The sequence below is a fragment of the Schistocerca cancellata genome, chromosome 2, assembly GCF_023864275.1.
Source record: "Schistocerca cancellata isolate TAMUIC-IGC-003103 chromosome 2, iqSchCanc2.1, whole genome shotgun sequence".
In the NCBI taxonomy this organism is placed as follows: Eukaryota; Metazoa; Arthropoda; class Insecta; order Orthoptera; family Acrididae; genus Schistocerca; species Schistocerca cancellata.
Genome location: NC_064627.1, coordinates 659,096,060 through 659,120,335, shown reverse-complemented (window position 1 = coordinate 659,120,335; position 24,276 = coordinate 659,096,060). Strand labels below are relative to the sequence as shown.

At 40.4% G+C, this 24,276-nt stretch overlaps 1 protein-coding gene across 1 annotated transcript; it reads left to right on the top strand.

Moving 5' to 3' along the window:
- Window positions 1–11,807: 11,807 nt before the first annotated feature.
- On the top strand, window positions 11,808–21,090 carry LOC126162347 (6-phosphofructo-2-kinase/fructose-2,6-bisphosphatase-like). The gene is made up of 10 exons (XM_049918796.1): window positions 11,808–12,535; window positions 13,531–13,653; window positions 15,378–15,538; window positions 17,273–17,407; window positions 17,498–17,651; window positions 17,743–17,846; window positions 18,028–18,246; window positions 18,346–18,580; window positions 19,220–19,347; window positions 19,691–21,090. Exons 1-10 carry the CDS (start codon window positions 12,436–12,438, stop codon window positions 19,796–19,798), a joined length of 1,467 nt encoding a protein of 488 aa, XP_049774753.1. The 5' UTR covers window positions 11,808–12,435; the 3' UTR covers window positions 19,799–21,090.
- The last annotated feature ends 3,186 nt before the right edge of the window (window positions 21,091–24,276 follow it).

Here is a 24,276-nt window from a genome sequence, read left to right as displayed (position 1 = left end):
GCCTTGGCCTTTTCGATCACCAGATCTGCCTCCAATCGAGCACATGTGGGACATCATCGGGCGACAACTCCGGCGACATCCACAAACAGAATTAACCGTCCCTGTATTGACCGACCAAGTGCAACAAGCATGGAAATGCACCCCACGAACTGACATCTGGCGCCTCTACAACACAATGCATGCCCGATTACATGCTTGCATTCAGCAGGCTGGCTGTTACGTCGGTTATTAATGTACCTGAATTTCACATTTGCAATGCCTAATCTCAAGTTTACATTAACCTATGAACTTGTGATGATAATAACTTAAATATGTTACAGAGACAAAAGCATTCCCGAAATCTCATAACTCTACATTCATTATTTTTTGCTGTTACAATTTTTTCCATCAGTGTGTAAGTTAACTCTCATACTTTCTCCTCTAAATGGCAGGTGCATAAAATTACTATAATGTGTAACTCAGGCGCAACGAACCATTTAACGTGTGACAGTGATTTATGCATTTCCAGTGTGTCACATATGAAAGACGATGTCAACACCTCCCAGTCTGTTTTGCTGTTCTGACGTGTTGACGTGCTCTCCCACGCTGATGATCCATCTCTCATCTGTCGACGACATTTGCGTTATTCTAATCGTAAACAATGTTGTCAGGCGAAAGCATACGAGTATTAACCCTGAAGCCCCCCCGGCCAAGATAAGCGCCACTATAAAGACTGTGTCGTCCTCGCGTGCGGGCTTCTACAGTAGTTGGTGCCGCTTTGTCTGCAGACATTCGTACTTTAGTGACCGAAGGTACTCCGCTCGCGATGAACGTTTTAAACGGCTTCTATGTGTGAGTGAACGCCAGTGTGTCCAGCAGTAGAACTGCAGATAAATTAATATTTTGCTTGTGATACATTTCGACAGAGTTATTCCAATTCTTTCATCTGTGGAAAGTCCTAAGGAGGTACGTCCTTCCTGATATAAGCTTTCTCTTATAACCTCCGTACTATAATTAGTGATACGAAATGACTGGATTGTTCAAAGTTAAAAAATGTTTTTTAATAAGTGAAATAAATAACCGTGCACTGTCATTATGATTTTTATGTGTGATATCGTGTGGGTCGATTAAGGACTGTATTATTTTTATTATTCCATGTTACACGTTCTGCGGATGTCACTCTTGGACACAGAACTTAGAACTCCTATGTTTGTGTCCAGAATGCCACGGGCAAAACATGTAACGTGGTATGTAACAAAAATGCTTAAGCGATTGAGGCGGAATGGTTATGACAATGGGGTTCAATATTCCAGTATCTAAGATTTGTATACAATTTGTATATGAAATGTCCGTATTTTTTTCAATGTCTGACAAACTGCTGTCTACCGGTACGGCACATATTCTCTAGTAGACAACTCAAACGTCTGTACGTACTGTAGTATAATCGCATTGATTTGCATCCGGCATCTGTTCGTATCTGGAAGACTGTTCCAGTGCAGTGCCATTAACACTCTACGACGACGGTTGGCTTTATTATGCACTGCCTTCATAATCTTGTCACCGACCTACAAACACGTCTCCCTCCTCCTCTCTCTCTCTTTCTCTCTCTTTATAGCTCTCTCACATTTTTGTGTGTGGGTATAAATTAAATTACTTCCAGTCCTTCGGTTCCTACCAAGGCTTTCTGAGCAATGGTCCCTGTCTCGAACAGTCCGTTCTACACCTTTGAGTGAAATGAAAAAAAAAGACAATTAATGCATTCTGTAATTCTCTGTTCCCACACATAAATTCGCTGACTTGGGAAGCCCTCATTGAATTCTTTCCGCCGGCCGGGGTGTCCGAGCGGTTCGAGGGGCTACAGTCTGGAACCGCGCGACCGCTACGGTCGCAGGTTCGAATCCTGCCTCGGGCATGGATGTGTGTGATGTCCTTAGGTTAGTTAGGTTTAAGTAGTTCTAAGTTCTAGGGGATTGATGACCTCAGCAGTTAAGTTCCATAGTGCTCAGAGCCATTTGAACCATTTTGAATTCTTTCAGATGTCCATAAAGTTTCTTTAGTGACAGCACTTTGGACGTCTTAGCTACTCTGTATCTGTCGCAGTATTAATTTATTCCTGCTGCGTTGCCCATAATGCGACTTGGCATCTATCTTGTTTGTATTATAGCGTCACATGCTCATGCATTATTGGTTTTTTAACATAATTAAGTTTTTCGCCAGTAATATGCTTTTCATTAATTTATATAGGGCGATCCGAAAATTTCAGTTCGAAGGCCTCACAGTCCAAAATAGGTATGCCAAGCGGGCAAAATCGCTGTGAGCATTCAATCAAACCCACCGACGCACCAGATTCAAGATGCCCGTTTGGTAAAAAAAACCGTGTCCTGCTGCATGAAGAAGTCCGTAACTGCCCGCTGCAATTCTCGTCCGACCGGAATTGTTGACCCTTCAAGGGCTTTATTAAGGTACCGAAGGCGTAATAATCGCCTGAGGAGAGATCAGGACTACAGGGTGGGAGCTCGATTGATCACAAGAGTTAGCGTAATTTCTGCGAAAGAGCAGGCTAGCCTCTCAGACCGACCAGTGCCTTGTATCGAATCGCGACCAGTATGGAACTTGGCGCACCATTCCACAACGGATGTTTTTGACAGACATGCTGCCCCATACGCATTGTTCTTTCTTCGATGGACGTCTGCCGATGTTCGTCTTTCGGTAGCCAAGAAAAGAATAGCAGCACATTGGTCCTGTTTGGACGCATTTGGTAATAACGTCACTATAGTTCATGTTTCCGCGCCTCACTCACGTCCTAAAGACACAAATGCCACACTAATCCCCTTCCTACATATCGGTGCTCATACACTCGCATCGCAGTCGCGCTAGGTTGGATGTATGCTGCAGCAATGCTCTCAAACGTAAACTTTTTGATTGCCCTTAATACATTCTGAATGCTTCGTATAGCTATTTGGAAACAACTGGTAACATAAGCAGTGTTGTTTTTCTGGGGGAACGCTGGGGGACGCGTACTCCTTAACTTTTTTGTCAACAAAGTAATTTATTCTACGTTGTTGAGAAGTTGGAAGAGTGCAAAAAATTTATTTCGCGGACGTAGATTCTTTATTTCATTTTTTCGTTTTGGTAATTACAATACGAACGATACCATTGCAGTTTTTGGTGGGGAAAGCGATGTCATTGACATGCTATTATTGTAAGTTACACTATAGTTTCATAGTTAAATAAATTTTCAGCTGTATTAAAAATTGGGTCAGTTGAAGCACAGGATACCACCCATTATCTATGCCGTTTCGAGAGCCAAGCAAGGTTACAAAAGATTTTTGTAGTGTAGTTTCTATTGTTGTTGATGATAGATGTGAATAGTTTTTGTTGTATTGTGTCTTTTAGTGGTGTTTTATAGGTTAAAATATGTGTTCGGTAATATTTCCTCGTATTGTTTTGTATGTCGGAGGGCTGATTGGGCTCACCTGTTTCATTTGAGGTGTATTATAGGTCAATTGAAGTGTACAATACCATTTTCTTTAATTGTTCAGGAGTTGGTGGGAATCGCATGCTTCATTTGAGGTGATATAAACTGTTTTGTTCGATAACACATTGTCTTGTATGTTTGGGTGTTTCTCGGTATAGCCTGCTTCCTTTGAGCTGAAAGTCAACTGAAGAGTCCGATACCAGTTTTTTTTTCATTTTTACGTGTAGATTATGTCATGGCTAAAAGCAGACGGGTATCCCATGCTTCAGTTATAAGTAATTTTCGCCGCATTATATCCAATGTCGGAGTACCCTCAAACTTTTTTTTAGAAAAAAAGCACTGAACGTAAGACGTAAGTAACGATGGAAAGTACAGATATTGTCTGCTAGATTCGATTCAGATTTATCAGATGAGTTATCTCCTATTTCAGCCATAATATACTGTAGATCACTCGAAGCCAAAACAGTGGCCAGTGACTGAAGAAATCACAGGTCACATCTGTCTGCAAGAAGGGTAACATAAGGGTAACGTAAGTGACCCACAACACTACCGTCCAGCATTGATGACATCCATCTACAGTAGACTCTTATGGAATAGACTTACGAGCCAAATCAGTATGACCACTGTCCACCGCAGATAGCATATAAGCGGAGCACAGATGAGTGGGGTATATGTGGGCCGGAAATGAATGCAAAGAAACGAGGGAAGATCAGGGTTGAAGCCATATTGAAAGCTGCCCAACTACGAAGAATTTGTAGCGTCCTGTGTGAACGCTAGCTCAAGATGCCACTAAGGCTCCTTTCCAGCTGCAGAGAGCTGAAGCGATTCGCGTTACATTGGCCCTTATGCGTTCTTTCACACGAGAGACTCAGAGCTTCGACTTCGGCTCATAGAGCCGCAGTGCAGCTTGTCATATGAATCGCCTGCAACACGCTTTACACAGAGCCTTATGGGAGCTTTCACACGGGATACAGTGAGTCGCTCGTCGCCGTCCGCGCGCAGTTCCAGTACACATCGTTGACTCAGCGGCTCTATTCTAACTATCCATTGACGAGTGTAGATCATTAGTAAAGGTCTGCGTGAGTGTCTAAAACCATGGAGAAAACAGTGAGTGTGTTCGACGTAGAGAGTTTCATTGCGGAAGTGCAACGTAGGCCAGTGCTGACGGACTGTTCCACACCAGATTATTCGAACAAACTAAAATAGTCCGAAGCTTGGAACGAGATCTGCAGAATGTATAACAAGAATTTTGACACCTTGCAGCCACAGGGGAAGAAAATCATATGTAAAAAAGTGTAAATATTTTTATCAATCTGTAATTAGGTATTTTCTGTACAAACATACGAAACGGCTACATCGTATTTCAGTTCATTTTGTGTTAAGTGACAGCACATCACAGTTATCTTCCTCAACATTTATATAACGCTTATATTCGAGAATACTGTCATTCGCATTCTCCAGTACTGCTGACGAACTAGTCTGCAGAGTTATTACGAATACTTTTCACTGCAATCGATCTGCAGTTAGTAACTGAGCCACATTATGTATCTTTAAAACCATCACACTGCAAACTATCTTCAAATTTTATTCCTTCTCTGGTGCACACAAAATTGTGAAGCACAACGCAGGCAATTTATAATGTCCTCTGCAAACTCGAGGGAGACATTCAATAGTCGGTGAAAAATTCTCCACTTATTCGATAATATTCCAAATATACTTTCAATAAGATGTCTTTCTCTAGACAGACGGCAGTTACAGACTCTGTTTTCCAAAGACAGAGATCTTCCAGCAAAAGGACGCATTACATTCATGGACAATCCGAATAGTTCATCTGCAACAATCACAAATGGCATATCTGGCTTTGTGGTCCCTGGCAATGAGCGTGGGCTAGGTAACTCAAAAGTTTTATTTATAATTTTGTTTCCGAAAGTCGAGTTCATGAAGAGAGAAGAGCCAGAACTTTTTCCGTACCCTCCAGTGTCAACAGTAGTGAAGCAATAGTTATAATCGCAAACAGCTAGAAGTACGATTGAAAAATAATATTTGTAGTTATAAAACTTGGTCTTGTGGACGAATAATTCTCGCATGCTTTCCATCTATTGCGCCAACGCGGCTCGGGAATTCTGTTACTTTGAAAAATGTGCTGAGATGAACGTTGTGTGTAAGCGCTACCTACCATGACTGAAGTTGTATGGGGGTGGGGGGAGAGAGTTGGGTGACTTATTTCAAAGGCATTTCAGGAAAACTGCTGGCGTGGATAAAAAACAACTGGTGGAACATCACATTGTTGTGCCCTGTGTGCTGCAAAGTTTGCATGACCTGGCTGATGCATAGTTGTAAAAGCCTGTAGCTTTATTTAGAAATCACTTGTATTATTTCACATTTTGCCAGAACCTTGCCGTGTCCTGGAATACCTGCCAAGTTTTTACTAAAGATAATAAAGAAGTTTATCCTCATCAGACGATATCATCCTGTTCTCTTTTCTACTTTCAGTGCTTCGGTGTAAAACATTACACAATTTTTCTGTCTGATTTTGGACTTTGCTTTGTAATTCTTGTTTTTGAAGGGATCCGTTCTCCTTCACTAATACTAGCACGAATTTCGTCGTTATCCTCTTCAGCTTCGTCGTTTCTAATTGTGCCATCTTCTTCACATAAATTAGAGAATGTTCTGGAAATAATTATGTATGTGACAGCATTAAAATGAAAGCAATTTGAATGCGTTCAATTATGCAGAAGAAGATAATACACTAGCAGCATATATTTTGTTTACTTACATTCTGTGTTGAATAACAGGTGACAAAACTGACAGGTCAGAATAAATATATTTAGTTTTGTCAGTTGTTGCAGAACCACTCTTTACTTCTCGAGATCTTTTACTATCCCTCACGTACGACAACCTCAGATTCTCCCACTTCTTTTGTACATAATTCGCCAAAAATATGATATTTGTCATTAGTATATTTATGTAAACTTATTTTTCTTACATGTACTTGGCGTCTGATCTGTATTACATTTTTCGAACTGGAATTTCAATCTTGTTTGAAATAATACAGGATGTATGCAGAAAGATACGGGATCACACTATGCCAATGCCAATGCCGAACAAGGAAATGTGGAAAGCAGTAGCTGGCGGATTTTTCAAAGTAACAGATTTCACGAACTGCGTTGGCGCAATAGATGGAAAGCATGTTAGAATTATTCATCCACAAGGCAGTGGCTCAATATTTTATAATTACAAACATTATTCTTCAATCGTACTTCTAGCTGTTTGCGATCATAACCATTGCTTCACTGCTGTTGACATTGGAGGGTACGAAAAAAGTTCTGACTCTTTCTTCGTGAACTCGACTTTCGAAAACAAAATTATAAATAAATCATTTGATTTACCTAGCCCACGCTAGACATTATAAAGTGTTGAGTTGTGCTTCACAATTTTGCCCGCACCAGAGGCGGAATAAAATTTGAAGATAGTTTGCAGTGTGATGGTTTTAAAGATACAGCATGTGGCTCAATTACTAACTGTAAAAGTGAAACATGGACGCTAAATAGTTTAGACAAGAAGAGAATAGAAGCTTTCGAAATGTGGTGCTACAGAAGAATGCTGAAGATTAGATGGGTAGATCACATAACTAATGAGGACGTATTGAATAGAATTGGGGAGAAGAGGAGTTTGTGGCACAACTTGACTAGAAGAAGGGATCGATTGGTAGGACATGTTCTGAGGCATCAAGGGATCACCAGTTTAGTACTGGAGGGCAGTGCGGAGGGTAAAAATCGTAGAGGGAGACGAAGAGATGAATACACTAAGCAGATTCAGAAGGATGTAGGCTGCAGTAGGTACTGGGAGATGAAGAAGCTTGCACAGGATAGAGTATCATGGAGAGCTGCATAAAACCAGTCTCAGGACTGAAGACCACAACAACAACAACAACAGATCGATTGCAGTAAAAAGTATTCACAATAACTCTGCAGACTACTTCGTCAGCAGTACTGGAGAATGCGAATGGCAGTATTCTCGAATATAAGCGTTATGTAAGTTCCAATGGCTCTGAGCACTATGGGACTTAACATCTGAGGTCATCAATCCCCCAGAACTTAGAACTTCTTAAACCAAACTAATCTAAGGGCATCACACACATCCATGCCCGAGGCAGGATTCGAACCTGCGACCGAAGCGGTCGTGCGTTTCCAGACTGAAGCGCCTAGAACCGCTCGCCCATACCGGCCGGCCGTTATGTAAGTGTTGAGGAAGATAATTGTGATGTGTTGTCACTTAGCACTAAACGAAGTGCATTACGATGTGTCAGTTTCGTATGTTTGTACAGAAAATATCTAATTACAGATTGATAAAAATATTTACACTTTCTTACCTATGATTTTCTCCTCCTGTGGCGGCAAGGTGTCAAAATTCTTGTATACATTCTACAGATCTCGTTCCAAGCCTCGGACTTTTTTTTTTTTTACTTTGTTCGAATAATCAGGTATGAAACAGTCCCACAGCATTGGCCTACGTTGCACTTCCGCAATGAAACTCTCTACGTCGAACACACTCACTGTTTTCTCCATGGCTTTAGACACTCACGCAGACCTTTACTAATGATCTACACTCGTCAATGGACAGAAAGAATAGAACCGCTGAGTCAACGATGTGTACTGGAACTGCGCGCGGACGGCGACGAGCGACTCACTGTATCCCGTGTGAAAGCTCCCATAAGGCTCTGTGTAAAGCGTGTTGCAGGCGATTCATATGACAAGCTGCACTGCGGCTCTATGAGCCGAAGTCGAAGCTCTGAGTCTCTCGTGTGAAAGAACGCATAAGGGCCAATGTAACGCGAATCGCTTGAGCTCTCTGCAGCTAGTAACACAGCCTCCTGTGTGAAAGGGGCCTAAAGAAAGCCACAAGCTGTGGCGCCACGTTGTTGCGTGTGTGAGTGAACCTGGCTGTATGCGGCTGCCAGACCGTTGCTTGCGAGAATGGGCACCAAACCTGTAGAAGCTGACGAACCATGCCGCTGTGAAGCCAGGGAGTGTGGTCTGACCTTGAGGCCAGCTGCACGTGTCACGCCCAGCTTTCCATCGAGCGCTCGGTGCGCACCAGGACATCAGCTTCACGAAGGACCGACAGCTGCGAGATACAATGCGTAAACACTGATTGAGCCCACAACAGATAGATATTGTCTGTACCTTTTTGCCGGGTAATATTTGTTTTGTAGGTGACGTCATCGTATCACCGTAGACGAATGCGCATGATCGTAGCGAATTAGCTTTTTGTAAAGTCATGAACTGGCGCAACGTGGAAACGTGTTTATCTCGGACATCGAGTCGTGTGTCAGTGCGAAGAGCTCGCGGAACACTATTAGGACAATAAAATTATTCCCCGGAAATATTAGTGAACATCGGTATTAAATTGTAAATTACAAAATAATTAATGACGTTTTGGTTCAAATGGCTCTGAGCACTATGGGACTCAACATCTTAGGTCATAAGTCCCCTAGAACTTAGAACTACTTAAACCTAACTAACCTAAGGACATCACACACACCCATGCCCGAGGCAGGTTTCGAACCTGCGACCGTAGCAGTCCCGCGGTTCCGGACTGCAGCGCCAGAACCGCTAGACCACCGCGGCCGGCAATGACGTTGTCTCATATGGCTCTAAATATACTTGAAATTATAGAAAACGCAAGTCTGAGGAAAGCTTGCATCGAAAGTAATCCAAAAAGCCTAAAAACGGCAATGCCGGGCGAATGCGAAAGCTACGGCAGCGTCGAAAAGCAAAAGATAAGCGGCGCAAAGTGGATTACGTAGCACCGAGCGACAGTCCAAACATACGTATAGTGTATAGGGGTCTTGAAAGGCAATACAGAAAACAGTCATAATAATACGAAACACTTGTTATAATGTTATCACGACGTTTTCACGAAAAACCTACGGTGCGGACCCGAACAGCGCGCACAGAACTACTTCTTTTACACTCTTTTGACCACATCTTCGATTTCATCATCGACATCGATGACAAATGATGAATTTATAGAAATACATCTAATACAATATTTATTAGTCAACAAATGCTGCAATAATTAATAGTGCATACCTCACAACGTTTTCTCTACAGATTATAAAAATGGTTCAAATGGCTCTGAGCACTATGGGACTTAACATCTGAGGTCATCAGTCCCCTAGAACTTAGAACTACTTAAAACCTAACTAACATAAGGACAGCACACACATCCATGTCCGAGGAAGGATTCGAACCTGCGACCGTAGCGGTTACGCGGTTCCAGACTAAAGCACCTAGCACCGTACGGCCACACCAGCCGGCACAAACTATAAAAATAACATTTTTTGAGAGAAGTTTTTCCTTCTGTCTATTGCGTTCTTGACAAAGACCACATCCTGCTTTTGAGAACAATTTTTCAGCTCAAATATTTAAGTGAATTTCTTTTTGTAGATTTGGGTAGTTAGTACCGATGATGCGGTTCTATACATGCAATGGATCTTATTTAATAACTAGAAACCAACCTTTCTGGTGACAACTGTTCTGTGATGCTAAGTCCGCTCCTGTTCCAGTCCGCAAATTGCTCTTTTCTGGTCGTATTATAGAAGGTCCACTCCATAACCAAATTAGGTTTCTCCGTTTCTTTGTAATTTATCGAGTTTTTGCCTATCCTCACTGACAGTCGTTAAAACAGTTGCAAGCAAATCCTCGGTGATTCTGGTTGCCTTCGAATATCTTGAAAGTGTGTGATTTTGAATGTAGGATCGGGCAGCGTTACTATGGATAATACGTAAATATGTTCGGTTGGTAATAAGCGCTTTTTGATTTTTGTTATAATTTAGCTGAAATCAGGGTTTACCCCAACACCTGAGTTTGTAACCAATACCCTCTGTTAATTCCTTAATATATAAAAAGAACTGTAATTGTCGTATTATATTCCAGGAGAAACGTCTTAATGACATCTATGGCTGTGGAAGACTGTCTATCCAGGATAACATTGTGCGTACCAAAAAATCGTAAGGGCGAAACCAAATGACTGACTTCTTACAGATAAAAGTATCTTCTGCGAAAAGTGTGAGACTGACACTATCTACTAAGTCCATAAGTACAACATGAATGTCCGGCCGAAGTGGCCGAGCGGTTCTAGGCGCTTCAGTCTGGAACTGCGCGACCGCTACGGTCGCAGGTTCGAATCCTGCCTCGGGCATGGATGTGTGTGATGTTCTCAGGTTAGTTAGTTTTAAGTAGTTCTAAGTTCTAGGGGACTGATGACCTCAGAAGTTAAGTCCCATAGTGCTCAGAGCCATTTTGAGCAACATGAATGACAATAGTTCTACAACTGTTTTGTGGAGCACATCGCATATTACTTCTGAGTTCTGATGATTCTTTGTACAGAATAACGAGCTACATTCTACCCGTTCAGAAATTTTCAGTCCTATCAGAAGATTCGTTACAAATTGCGTACGAATGTATTTCCTTTAGTACGAATCGGTGAACGGTGTGATACTGAATTAAAAACACTCACGCCAATAAATCTACACTCGTTGCCAGCCTTGCCTCGACTACAACGGGCGGTCCGTCATCTTTGTTAAGAAGAAAAGAAGCCACTGCCGTCTAGCGCGGGACGATCATTGTTGTCTTCTCATGAATATACTAAGTCAAGAACGAACGGTTTCTGTTTACTTTTATACCCATCTGCCTCTCCAGAACATGTTTACATCTGATTTCACTCCCTGTCGAGAGAATGCCCCTGCCATTATATACTGAAATTCTATACCGTTATCCGTTAAACTGGTTCTCACTTTGTCTACTGCGATCTTTAAGATGGCCATCTTGAGTCGTATTTCGTGAATTAAAGATAAATGCCACTTTGGTACACCTTCCGCAGTCGTCAGATACGTGAGCAACTGTTTCGAGCCAACGGATTTAGTAGTATAAGGTGTGCTAGAAACTTCCTTAAATAAAAAGGTATTATCTTTAATTTTAAGTCACTCTCCGTTACATAAGATCTCTCCGGCAGTGAGGACTGCAACATTAAAATAAGGAGGCAACTAGTATTTTGTGTGAAAGGGTAACATAGCTTATGCCTGTACAGTTCCCTTGCAGACAGTTTACGAGACAAATGAAGTAGCTGTTTTAAAGCGAGGATGCAATTCTCGTCCGGCAACTGACCAGGTTTTGATCTTTCGCCCCTCTTCGCAACCGCAGCCGCCTTCGCATTGGCCGGCGCAGCAGCATGGCAACAGAGCCTCCCGGAATGGGCTCCCAGCTACACATCGCGCATGCGCAATGCGATCGGATGCGCGCGCATCTGGGACTGGGGATCGATAGGATAAAGCTGCAGCTGCGTTTGTTGTGCTTGCAGAAGAGTCTGAGAAGAGCAAGAGGTATGAGTGGAGAGATAGTGTAGCCCTGCACTTGTGCTGTTTTCTTTTCCGTTTCAAATAATGATATTAAGCGAGTGGGTTGAAAGTGGTTGTTGCGAATATCGAGTACTTGAAGTAGAGAAGGCAATCGTTTTATAGATTGTAAGGCTAACTGGACAGTATTTTACTAGTTAGTGTGGACTTTTTTGTTCTCCGTTGTCGTGAGATGTTATAAATTGCATCTCATCTGCGGGAATAGTGAGGAAAGAGAGTAGTGTTTTACTGGCACCAGGTTCCAGTTTTCGAATTCAGCCAGCAACAACACTGGCCACTAAAGACAGAGCGTGTATTGGCATGAGGCCAGACTTACAGCAGTCAATAAGGCATACTTCTTCGGATCACTTTTCAGAAGAGAAGAATCCGCTCATTTAGTAGAAGGTCGTTGAACGCCGTATTGAAGCGGCTGGATTATCCTACAGATTGCTCGTGCATCATCTCTACGACGGAGACGAACGAGCCTGTGAAGCGGACGCTAGTGGTGCTGGCAGGCCTCGTTTCTTTGCTGTCGCACGTGGGAAAGTTCCTTGAGAGTGGTACCAGAAAAAAGGAAGAGATGGCTCCGACGCGTATGAGCCCACCGCAAACCATGCCGTCGAAGGACGAACTGGCTGTGCTGGAGGCTTCGCAGAAGGAGGCCAATAATGGCACCAGAGGTGAGTTGACCAGTGTACATCAGTATTCACTTTAAGGCATTGTGATTGCGAAAAGACAATGAATTATCTGGTGCATCGTGGTGCAAACACTTCGATGTAGGGTGTAATGAACAGACCGCTTCCATCAAGGAGGAGGGGGTGGGGGACAAATCCCATACGTCAGTGACTTTTACTTATTAATCAACCAAACATCGCGTACATCATGTAGGTGTCGTCGATTACGTGTATATTTTTGGATACATACATAAGTGATGAATACACAATTTTGTAGATTCGTACATGCTTCCTGAGGTTAGCAACATAATTTATTACAAACACACAGCCTAAGTTTCTATAAGTATCGGTAAACTATCGGTAAACCATTTTACACACCATACATTTTGTAATAAATGAAATTAGCTGCGAAACTTGTTCCATTTTCTTTTTCTAGTTTGGTAAAAACTTGTTCACGCTGACAGTTCTGGAAGACGTAAGCAGCTACGAAGAAAAAATTTACCTTTCGTAATGAGATTTATTTTTGCACATACTGTTTATTTCAGTAAGTCGACGTATAAGATGGGGTAACGCGGTGAGTTACCAGGTTTATTTACAAAGGCCTTTATGAATATTATGTCTCGGGTGAGACCACTTTTGTGCTAAGAATAACACCTGGGTGACGTTCACTAATCCTTATTGTAAAAGCAACATCTGAATTGATTGTGCCGCACCAGTACAGTCAACTGAACAGCATAATATAATTTACGGAGGCCCTATTCAAAAATCGTGAGGAAAGGAAATTTTAGTTTTTGGGATGACCCATGTGCTCTGGGTGGGATACTTACCGGTGAAATGCTTTATAATGAACCTTGGCATTTTTAAGTGAATATTCTAATCTACCAAGATTCCACAGTACACCATAAATATTAGTTAGTGTGTGTCTATTATTGTATTACCAAGAACTTTTGTAGCCTAACATGGCTTTTGTTCCAGACCTTACACATGTATATTTATTGCAGGCACAAGCACACGTTCAGCAAAGGGATTGGTTGTTGTTATGGTTGGAATGCCAGCAAGGTCCAAGTCAGCTACAGCACATAAGCTAGATCGCTACCTGCGATGGACTGGTGAAATGTCAAAAGGTGAGCTTCTGCAAAATAATTGTGACTTATTAAGTATATTGAATGAAGAAGTCTTGCCTTGTAAGAGTCACATAGTGGCCACTGTTCATAATTGATGTACAATGAAGATCATAATATGCACGAAAGTACATCTTCAATATTTGCTTAACACGTATTAGACCATTTTTTAATTTACCTTGCAGTTTTAAGTTGTGTATTGAAAGCCCCATTGAATAAAGGATGAATGTGAACATCAGTCTATGCTGCAGATCAGTTTGCTAATCTGTTATCACAACTTTTATATCATATTCTCATTATTTGGGTTTGCCAACACAACTCGATTTGCACCCTCCAATCTAACATAAGCATTGGTGTACACTACAGAACAGTCTGTCACCAAGATGTAGTGGGAACGGGAGCCACCATCACACTCTAGCCCCCCCCCCCTCCAATTTGCTTCCTCTTGCAATTTTTTCTTTTAGATACTGAAATTCATTTTGGAATTAATTCTGTAGTCTCAGTTGGAATATATCATTCACCAGCACTGTTGCAGGCAGGCTGCATATGTAAGGTTTATGAAGTAGCTACATTGAAAAGGAAGAAAAAAAAATGCTTTCTGGTTGCAGGAGTTGGCACATTAAAGTACTGCCTCAACAACATTTTGGATCCATAATTTCTTCTTTGATAACCAGAGACTGAAAACAGTACGAAGATCTAGGAAGACACTGTGTGGGGTTTTTTTTGTACAGCCTCTACCTTCAACACTTTGTAAAATTTATTATCTGGGGGGAGTAACCTTTGGTCTTAAAATTTTACTGTCTCGTTGTGTAATTATAAGTGCAATTATTATTCCTGAATATATTGAAGGCACTCTTTAAATTTGACTTACTAGAGAAAGCAGGAACAGTGTTTCTCACTAGGTCATTTTGCAAAGTTATATTCATCCTACATTGTAGTGATTACTGTTTATTTTGACTTTAGGCAATTGTAATATGTTTCAACACATTTGTTGTATGGTGATTAATTCTGTAAATGAGAAAGACTGCATCACTGAAAATAATTTGTTTTAGGGTTTGTCCATAAATAAGAAAGACTACACGACTGAAGTTTTGTTTTAGTGTCTGTCTAGCTAATTTCACCTTTTCAGGAAATATTAAGGAGGCTAGGTGAATTGCGATTCTGGAAGTTCAAATTCTTGTTCAGTTGTCAATATTTATATTGGTTACTGTTTCTTGACACCATTTCAGACAAATGGTGGGAAAGTTCCTTCTCAAATACTATGACAGATTCCTGCACACTTCCTTGATCAGTCCAAGCATCTACTGTAATGACTGTAATGTTAATGAACAATAGACCTCCCCATTCTTTCCTTCTACCTTTCATTTCATACGTAGATTTTTTTTGTTATAAATAACTGCTCTTTTTAAACTTGTGCTTTCGTCTTTGTCCATATTAAAATGTCACACATGTACAAATTGAACACAGTTTTCTCCATATAAAATTGTTCTTTGTTTATTTAATTTATTTACTATCTTGAGAGGCTTTCTAACTCATTTGTTAGAGCCTGCAAGTCTATCAGACAGAAACAATTGTGAGAAATAATGAACTACAGTATTTGCTATGAGCAACCACACAAAGAAAAGAAGACACATGTAAAGTGAGTTGCATATATACGTGGAGCTGCATGTAACAACAGACTATTTTTCTGCATTCTGAGGAGTGTTTTCTTTTTTCTGCTATTGCAGTTTTTACAGTTAGCAATTACCGACGTAAGCTGGTGGAGCGGTATGACAACCACAATCTGTTTCGAGCAGATAATAAAGAAGCAATGGAGATCCGGGCTAAGAGTGCCCAGCTTGCCATGGATGATGCCACCGACTGGCTGAAAGGTGGTGGCAACATCGTGGTGAGTTCTGTGGTAATTTGGCTTAGGTACTTTAGGTACATATGCACTCGTAAACAAAATTAGCCTTGAATTCCCGGTGTACATTGTTACTGCCTTTCTGTGGTGATCTGCAAGTTCAGCAACTGTGTTATTTCACACTAAGGTCAAATTTATTGGCTCATTGTTTTTTGTGATATGAAAAAGAAAATGTCAGTTTTCATAAACTTGCTAGCTTCTGTATAATTGTGGCTGTATTCTGAAAGGAAACTTTTGTAGCCACTATTTAAATGAAAGCATTATGTCAGACCACTGTTAAGTAGAAGAATGAATTGTGCGGCATTTGATACAAGAGTTAATTATGTGCCTTGTGAGAATTTCCCAGAGAATGAATTGACCTTTTCAGTCTGCTGTGAGTTAACGTATTCTGAAAATTTAGTTTTCACTATTCTTTTGTCTTATCACGGGAGATAAAACTTTTTACCTCTTCACTATAGCAATTTTAGAACAGTTAGGGTTAGAGAGATGATTTGCAATTCCTATCTGGTCATTCAGATGTAGGTGTTTTGTGGTTTCTCCAAACACCTAAGGTGAAACCTAGATATTTCTTCTCTACAAAAGCATGGACAGTTTATTCCCTATGTTTACTTACTTCAGGCTTGTACTCAGCCTCTGTTGACCTTGTCATTAATGGTATATCAAACACTTAACTTACTTTGTTTTTTAGGCTCCCGGGATTAATAAACTATATGTTAAAGGGAGGTTTGAGACAGGCATTCAGCCACAGTTATTACGAAGGTTAGTCAATAAGCAGACACTACAGTGCAGAGAAAGGAGGAAGTGAAATATAGTTTCTAAATAAAGTTCTAGATCTTTACAAACTGATTGATTTGCATATGTTTTTTGTGGGATGCTTGGCTTCTAGAGAGATGTTGTATGCACAAACTGGTTGATTTGCATGTGTTTTTTGTGGGCTAGGTGGCTACAAAATAGATATCATAGGCTCCTGAATCACTGCTAGTCAACTGAAAGAAAGAAAGAAAGAAAGGAAGGAAGAAAGAAAAACTCAGGGATTGGCTTTTAATTGAATTTAACACACAGTCATCAGTAAATGAGTTGAGTTAGTTAATAAATGCCACAACAGCTTTTGCAATACAGTTTGTTAAGAGTAATTATACAGTCTTGTATTCTTGTGCTAGTTTTCTTTTAGCCATTAGCACCACTATCATAACCACTACGAAACACCTCTTTTGAATTTTTTTCTTCTTATACACATTTACAACCCCAGTTTTCCTTTTAAAAAAACTGTGTTTTGTTTAAAGCCTGATTTATAAATAATTCTATTTTCATTGGCCCCATTCTCCATTGCACCTTTTTCTTGAACCTCTGGAACAGTAAGATTTGTACATATTTTAGTGTCTTTAAAAATGTACTCTTTGAGAAACTAGCTGTTTTCCACTGAAATTGGCCAGTTCATGCCACTAGATACTGCTGTTAGTCCAGCATTATTATTAATAGTATCTGACAATCAGGTGTAAAATTTTGAATGCCCAGTTGCAACATTGCAATACACAATTGTAAAAAAAAAAAGTTTTTATGTTACTACTGTGTCACACTATTGTAGATTTTCTACAAAGAAATAAAAAGCGATTACAGTAAGATACAGTTGAGTTTCAGAAATTAGTAAAATTTCCACTATTTGTCTTGCCTTAAAAATTGGTAAGATGCAAAGTTTTCATACGTCTTTCTTTTTTTCAGATCCTGGATGGGACACACATAGCTCATTATCAGCGGCAGAAAGTACATGACCATTTTGAGAAACGTATGGGCTATAGGTGCTTGTTTATTGAATGTATTTGTGATGACAATGGCATTCTTTCAAGGAATGTCAATGTAAGTACTTTCAAATATTTCACTGTACTGATTTATTTGACGAGGTGTTTCAGTTGGTCAGTGGCATTAATTGTTACTTTTTATTACTAGGAAACATTACAGAATAGCCCAGATTATAAAGATATGAATTCTGAAAAGGCTATGGATGATTTCAATCATAAAATACAGCATTATGTTGAACAGTATGAACCTATGAGCTCAAAACATGAGCCGCAATACCGCTTCATCAAGTACATCAATGATGGTGAGTTGGTTACTTACAGTTGATTAGAGAACTCAAATAAAAGTTTCATGCATAAAGGATTTTAATTAAATGTGCCCTGCTCTAATTTCAGGAGAGTCAATTGCTACCCACAAGGTCACAGGTCATCTTGAGGCTAAAGTTCTGATGTTTCTTTCAAATTTCAGGCCAGCTCCAAAAACATTTTACTTTTCAAGGGTAAGTATGATATTTTCCATCAGATGTGCTATTAAATGGGCCTGTCCCAAAAGTCTTAAGATCTGGCCTACAGCTCTTTATACAATATATTTAGATCAAATAAGTGCTCGATTTTCTGATTTTCTTCTATTCAAGTCTGTGTGATGAAACACTAATCACGTATCGTATTGTGACATTGCAGCATGGAGAGAGTGAGAATAATGTATTAGGTCGCATTGGCGGTGATGCAGATTTATCACCACGAGGTCGAATATATGCCAAATCTTTGGCACAACATATCAATGCTCTCCATATCCCAAACTTGAGGGTGTGGACCAGTGAACTGAAGCGCACAAAGCAAACAGTCCAGGGAATTGGAGCTCCTGTGGAACACTTTTCAGAGCTGAATGAATTGGATGCTGTAAGTAATGTGCACTGAGCGAATATAAAATCTAAAGTTTTTACCTAAGAGGTCCATTTATTGTATACAAATCTTATGCTTGTACTGCCTTTGTTGTAGGGTGTTTGTGAAGGTCTCAGTTATGAAGAGATGCAAGAGAAGTTCCCTCAGGAATTTGCATGGCGTGACCAAGATAAACTTAGGTACCGCTATCCCTGGGGTGAATCGTATATCGATATAATGAATCGTTTGGAGACAATCTTGCTAGAGCTGGAACACAGTGAGAACATATTAGTTGTCAGCCATCAAGCTGTACTACGATGTGTACTGGGATATTTTCTCAATAAGCAACCAGGTACATATACTAAAATATTTTGTGAGATGCTGCTGTGACAGAAGTACTTCTAGAAACATAGAAACTGATTTTTTTATATCATAAGACAATCCCAACATCATAAAGGTGTTTGTTTATTTATTGCTGACTGGTTTCAACCACTGTTGTAGTCATCATCAGACCACTTACTCCATGGGAGTCAGCTGAATCTGGTGAGGAGCAAGCACCACTGTGGGAGGGGTATATAAGTTATTATATGCCTCCTAGACTGGCGCCTGCTCAGTCTATGATGATCAGAACACTGAAACGGGCACCAGTAAATAAATATCTTTATTTTGTTGGAATTGTTCCATTATATAAAAAAAAATTTGACGTAGCTGCCAATTTTCCAATAGAATTAAGATAAAATGTTTCTAAAAATTTTAAACTTTATTTTTTGTTCTGTGGATTAACAAAATAAATTTCTTAATATATAGTTATTTTTCTGATGATTGTAAGGAATCATCTGTTGGAACCTAGCGTGACCTATTCTATATTTTTCACATAAAGTACCAGCCAACTTTTAAATGTTTGTGTTTACAGAATTAATATTGGTTTTGTATTTAAATGAAAATTGTTTTGCATGTTGTTTGCAATTCTGAGAAAATGTTTGTATTTCAGAGGACCTTCCATACATAAATGTCCCACTGCACACTGTCATAAAGTTGACATCTGATGGCTACCATTACAAAATGGAATGTACAAGGTTGCCTGTAGAATGTGTTGATACCTACAGACAGCAGCCAAAGGTGAGGAAATAGATAGTTGTGCAGTTTCAGTTCCATTTCCATACCCTTGAATGTGCAAGGTACTAGTGACTGTCTTTCACATTACTGATTTCCAGTGATTTTTTAATTATGTGCTCCTTTGGCACTAATTTTTTAGACGTATTGGAAAAAGGGGGGGGGGAAAGACAGAGAGATAAATGTGGAAAGAGATATTTTGTAGATTATAATTCCAAGCAATATTAGTATTGCCATAGAGTCAACATAATTTTCTATGTGGAAAATGGTATGTTGCAATGATCTTGATTGTTTTTGGTGGGGTTATAACTTGCAGATTATTACATGTCTATTCCTTTCTTCATTTCAGAATTGCTCTCCAGATCGCACAACGCAAGATGCTCTCATTACTGTACCTTCCCATTATGATGCTCTTGACCTGTGGAAACTGAAACAATCACTTATTGAGCAGCATTGAACAGATCTAGTGTAGCTGACCTTTAAGTTTCACATGTGAACACAATGTTTTGTAAACATATGCTGAGTGTAAAAATGAGGTTTAGATACTGCTTGTTGAAATATGCTGTGTGTGACATCACATTGGCAGATTGAAAGTACAACTTAATTTTAATGAGAGACCAACAGACACTGTTGAAGTTTTTTATATATTCTGAAATTAAAGTTTTTAGATCTATGTTCTATACCTTTTATGAATGTATTTTGTATAGAGCATCAAATTAGTTTTGGACTAAAATTGTAGATTATCATTCAGAGTAGGAAAGAGTACTTTGTACCAGCCCTTTTTATGAAATTTCTACATCCTTATTATCCCTGTCATTCCAGTGGTAAAACAAATTTTGACATAACTAAAATTCAGTATTTATGTTAAGCAGTATATGCATGCAGTAGGTTTTTTCTGTGGTCGAGATTACTTGCCAATTTTATTGTGAAGTTCCTATTAGATCAGTGAATAAATTGTATTATGGATAAAGAAGATATTGCTTCCTTGCATTGATCTGTGCTTCTGGGAATAAGAACTAGCAGAACAGCAATGTCACTGAACATAATATACTTGTAAGTGAGCTGTAACAGGATAATATCTGTACCAATTGTTTGTTGCAAGTTAGCTCCATTTTTTTATATTGCATTTTGCATGTTTTCATGCAAAACTTCTAGAATTGCAGTATCCTGTGTTCTGAAGGTTGTTAACACAATGGTAGCTTTTATTAAGTACTTAAGATCTTATTCGTTTGTTATAATAAGAAAGTTTTTAAAGACTACAGGCTTGGCTGCAGTTTGTATACTGCATCAGGTGCTGTATTCATGCAGTTCAATGCAAGTTTTATCAACAAAACCGTTTTTTATATAAAAAAATACTCTAGTTATTGAATTGTGTTACTCTGTATTAATGTGACTAAGGAAATTTGTCCCCCCATAGTCATGTAACAATAGAAGAAATGCAAGATCTGACTGATAATGTAAGTAATCCCCAAATGTGCCTCATTGTGAACTATGTGGAAAGCGAACCTGAGTGTTGAGTGAAACAGTGATGCAAATTTTTGGGGTATCGTTTGAATATAAAATGTAGTGAATACAGAGCTACCTGTGGTATGACTGTTATAAGAGGGGCAAGCCCACAGGTGCTATTGTGTTTATTGTGGTCAATTATGTCCATAGTATTTAATTGCCATTCACAAATCTTTTTTATGTGATTACTGTGATCTTTTTTATATGCAAATAATATTTAATAAAAAAAACTATTCAAAATTATTTATGCTTTTGGTTATTGGTAACACCCTAATTTGTATGTCAATGTCTGCTGATTACTATTAGTATTCTATGTAAATCACTGTACACACATTTTTTTAACACAATAAAAGTTAGTCTTTCAAGTAGAATGTGTGAGATAGAACACATTGCAGGCTATAAGGTGATGTAACATAGAATTTCAGGGAAACTGGCCTAGCATAGAAATAAAACAGAATTCTATTACTTGGCATCAAGTCTTGAATTTGCTGACAGAAACAGGACTTTGTAACAGGATGTTGGTGTAAACAAGTTTCGTACTTAGTGACATAATAAAGTTTATTTCCAGGAGAAAAATATGGCCTAAAAGACAGGAATGTATGAAATAATTTGTAATAGTACAGGGATATTTAACATTGAATGATTAATTAGAATAGTCATCATTTTCTCACAAATAGTCATTAAAAATTAAGATTAAAAAAAGTGTTTCTAAGAGATAGTGGTGTTGGTCACTTATGATAAGAACTTAGTGCTGTAAAGGCTGACAGACACTGTCCTCCAGTCATCAGGCAAAAACCTTTGTAATTGCAGTTGTACTTTCATGATAGAGAAAGTCTGCAATGCAATTACTATGTAAGAACTGTACATAACAATTCAAGTGTGTGTCATTATGGTCCGAGGCTTCAGTGTTTTCCATAGACAGAAGCACATTTGAAATCATAATATTCACTACATTTACAGTAGTTTATAGAATTAGTTGTCCTGCAAAGGTACTGGCCTGTTTATACACCTATATAGAAAGAAATGATTCTAACAGAGCATTATTTGCTGTTGATTAATAGTTAGACAGAGTATTCTGTTTTCATTCAGTCAGTTTTTCATAAGGGTATTCTGCTATATTAATAAAGTCAATATTTTGGAAAAAGTTGCCAGATTTACCAACAAGATTCAAAGTGACTACCGGTAGTTCTTACGTAGCGTTATAACAAGCTCCTGAAATTTTACAAATACACTCCTGGAAATTGAAATAAGAACATCGTGAATTCATTGTCCCAGGAAGGGGAAACTTTATTGACACATTCCTGGGGTCAGATACATCACATGATCACACTGACAGAACCACAGGCACATAGACACAGGCAACAGAGCATGCACAATGTCGGCACTAGTACAGTGTATATCCACCTTTCGCAGCAATGCAGGCTGCTATTCTCCCATGGAGACGATCGTAGAGATGCTGGATGTAGTCCTGTGGAACGGCTTGCCATGCCATTTCCACCTGGCGCCTCAGTTGGACCAGCGTTCGTGCCGGACCTGCAGACCGCGTGAGACGACGCTTCATCCAGTCCCAAACATGCTCAATGGGGGACAGATCCGGAGATCTTGCTGGCCAGGGTAGTTGACTTACACCTTCTAGAGCACGTTGGGTGGCACGGGATACATGCGGACGTGCATTGTCCTGTTGGAACAGCAAGTTCCCTTGCCGGTCTAGGAATGGGTTCGATGACTGTTTGGATGTACCGTGCACTATTCAGTGTCCCCTCGACGATCACCAGTGGTGTACGGCCAGTGTAGGAGATCGCTCCCCACACCATGATGCTGGGTGTTGGCCCTGTGTGCCTCGGTCGTATGCAGTCCTGACTGTGGCGCTCACCTGCACGGCGCCAAATACGCATACGACCATCATTGGCACCAAGGCAGAAGCGACTCTCATCGCTGAAGACAACACGTCTCCATTCGTCCCTCTATTCACGCCTGTCGCGACACCACTGGAGGCGGGCTGCACGATGTTGGGGTGTGAGCGGAAGACGGCCTAACGGTGTGCGGGACCGTAGCCCAGCTTCATGGAGACGGTTGCGAATGGTCCTCGCCGATACCCCAGGAGCAACAGTGTCCCTAATTTGCTGGGAAGTGGCGGTGCGGTCCCCTACGGCACTGCGTAGGATCCTACGGTCTTGGCGTGCATCCGTGCGTCGCTGCGGTCCGGTCCCAGGTCAACGGGCACGTGCACCTTCCGCCGACCACTGGCGACAACATCGATGTACTGTGGAGACCTCACGCCCCACGTGTTGAGCAATTCGGCGGTACGTCCACCCGGCCTCCCGCATGCCCACTATACGCCCTCGCTCAAAGTCCGTCAACTGCACATACGGTTCACGTCCACGCTGTCGCGGCATGCTACCAGTGTTAAAGACTGCGATGGAGCTCCGTATGCCACGGCAAACTGGCTGACATTGACGGCGGCGGTGCACAAATGCTGCGCAGCTAGCGCCATTCGACGGCCAACACCGCGGTTCCTGGTGTGTCCGCTGTGCCGTGCGTGTGATCATTGCTTGTACAGCCCTCTCGCAGTGTCCGGAGCAAGTATGGTGGGTCTGACACACCGGTGTCAATGTGTTCTTTTTTCCATTTCCAGTAGTGTATAATACTGTGGACACTCATCATCATTGTCATTCATGAATAGCCAAAATCCAAGTAACTCTCATATACAGCTGTCTAAATAAATTTCCCATATTGCCGAAACTTTTAATGTTCGACATTATGATCCAGAAATAGGTTATTTGGTTTGTTTGTTTGTAATGTAATGTAATTCTAGTGGAAACAGCCCTTGTTTTTCCTGTGAGGGGGCACTATGTGCAGAGCATGGCAATTATGTCACCTGCAAACAATGCAGTACTGGTAACAGTCTGTTGCTTCAGAGTGGTCAGAAACCCCATACAGTCACACTAATGAAGCAGGGAATGAGATGTGGACATTGCAGCAATTGTCACTTTGAGTCTAAGTAATGTCTAGACTGTGGAACAAGTTTCTAGTGAAAGGATCATTGCAGAAATGACTATGGAAGAAAAACAACAGGTATGCAGGACCGATATTTGGATGTAACAGCAAGTAGAAATCCTTAACACAATGCTAAGTATCTACTGTGGCAGTTCCCCACAGCTGCAGGAGACCTTTCGAGGTTCCTCCTAAATTGAGTTCAGAAAGGGGCACATGTCATAAAGCCACAAAACCACTCTTTGTGGACTGGTCAACAACAAAACACAATGCTCTTTTCTGACCCATACCAGTGTTCACCCTGACAATACTGATATTCGTATGTGGAGGCAACAAGGGGAACATTTACACCCTAACGTTATCGTAGACCACTACCCTTTTCGAGGTGGTTCAGTCATATTTTGAAGTTGAAACATGTGGCCACAGACATACCTT

Coding starts and splice junctions, on each gene's coding strand:
- LOC126162347 (XM_049918796.1), top strand. CDS start 12,436: ATGGCTCCGACGCGTATGAGCCCACCGCAAACCATGCCGTCGAAGGAC. Junction 12,536..13,530: donor GGCCAATAATGGCACCAGAG/GTGAGTTGACCA, acceptor TATTTATTGCAG/GCACAAGCACACGTTCAGCA. Junction 17,847..18,027: donor AAACATTTTACTTTTCAAGG/GTAAGTATGATA, acceptor GTGACATTGCAG/CATGGAGAGAGTGAGAATAA.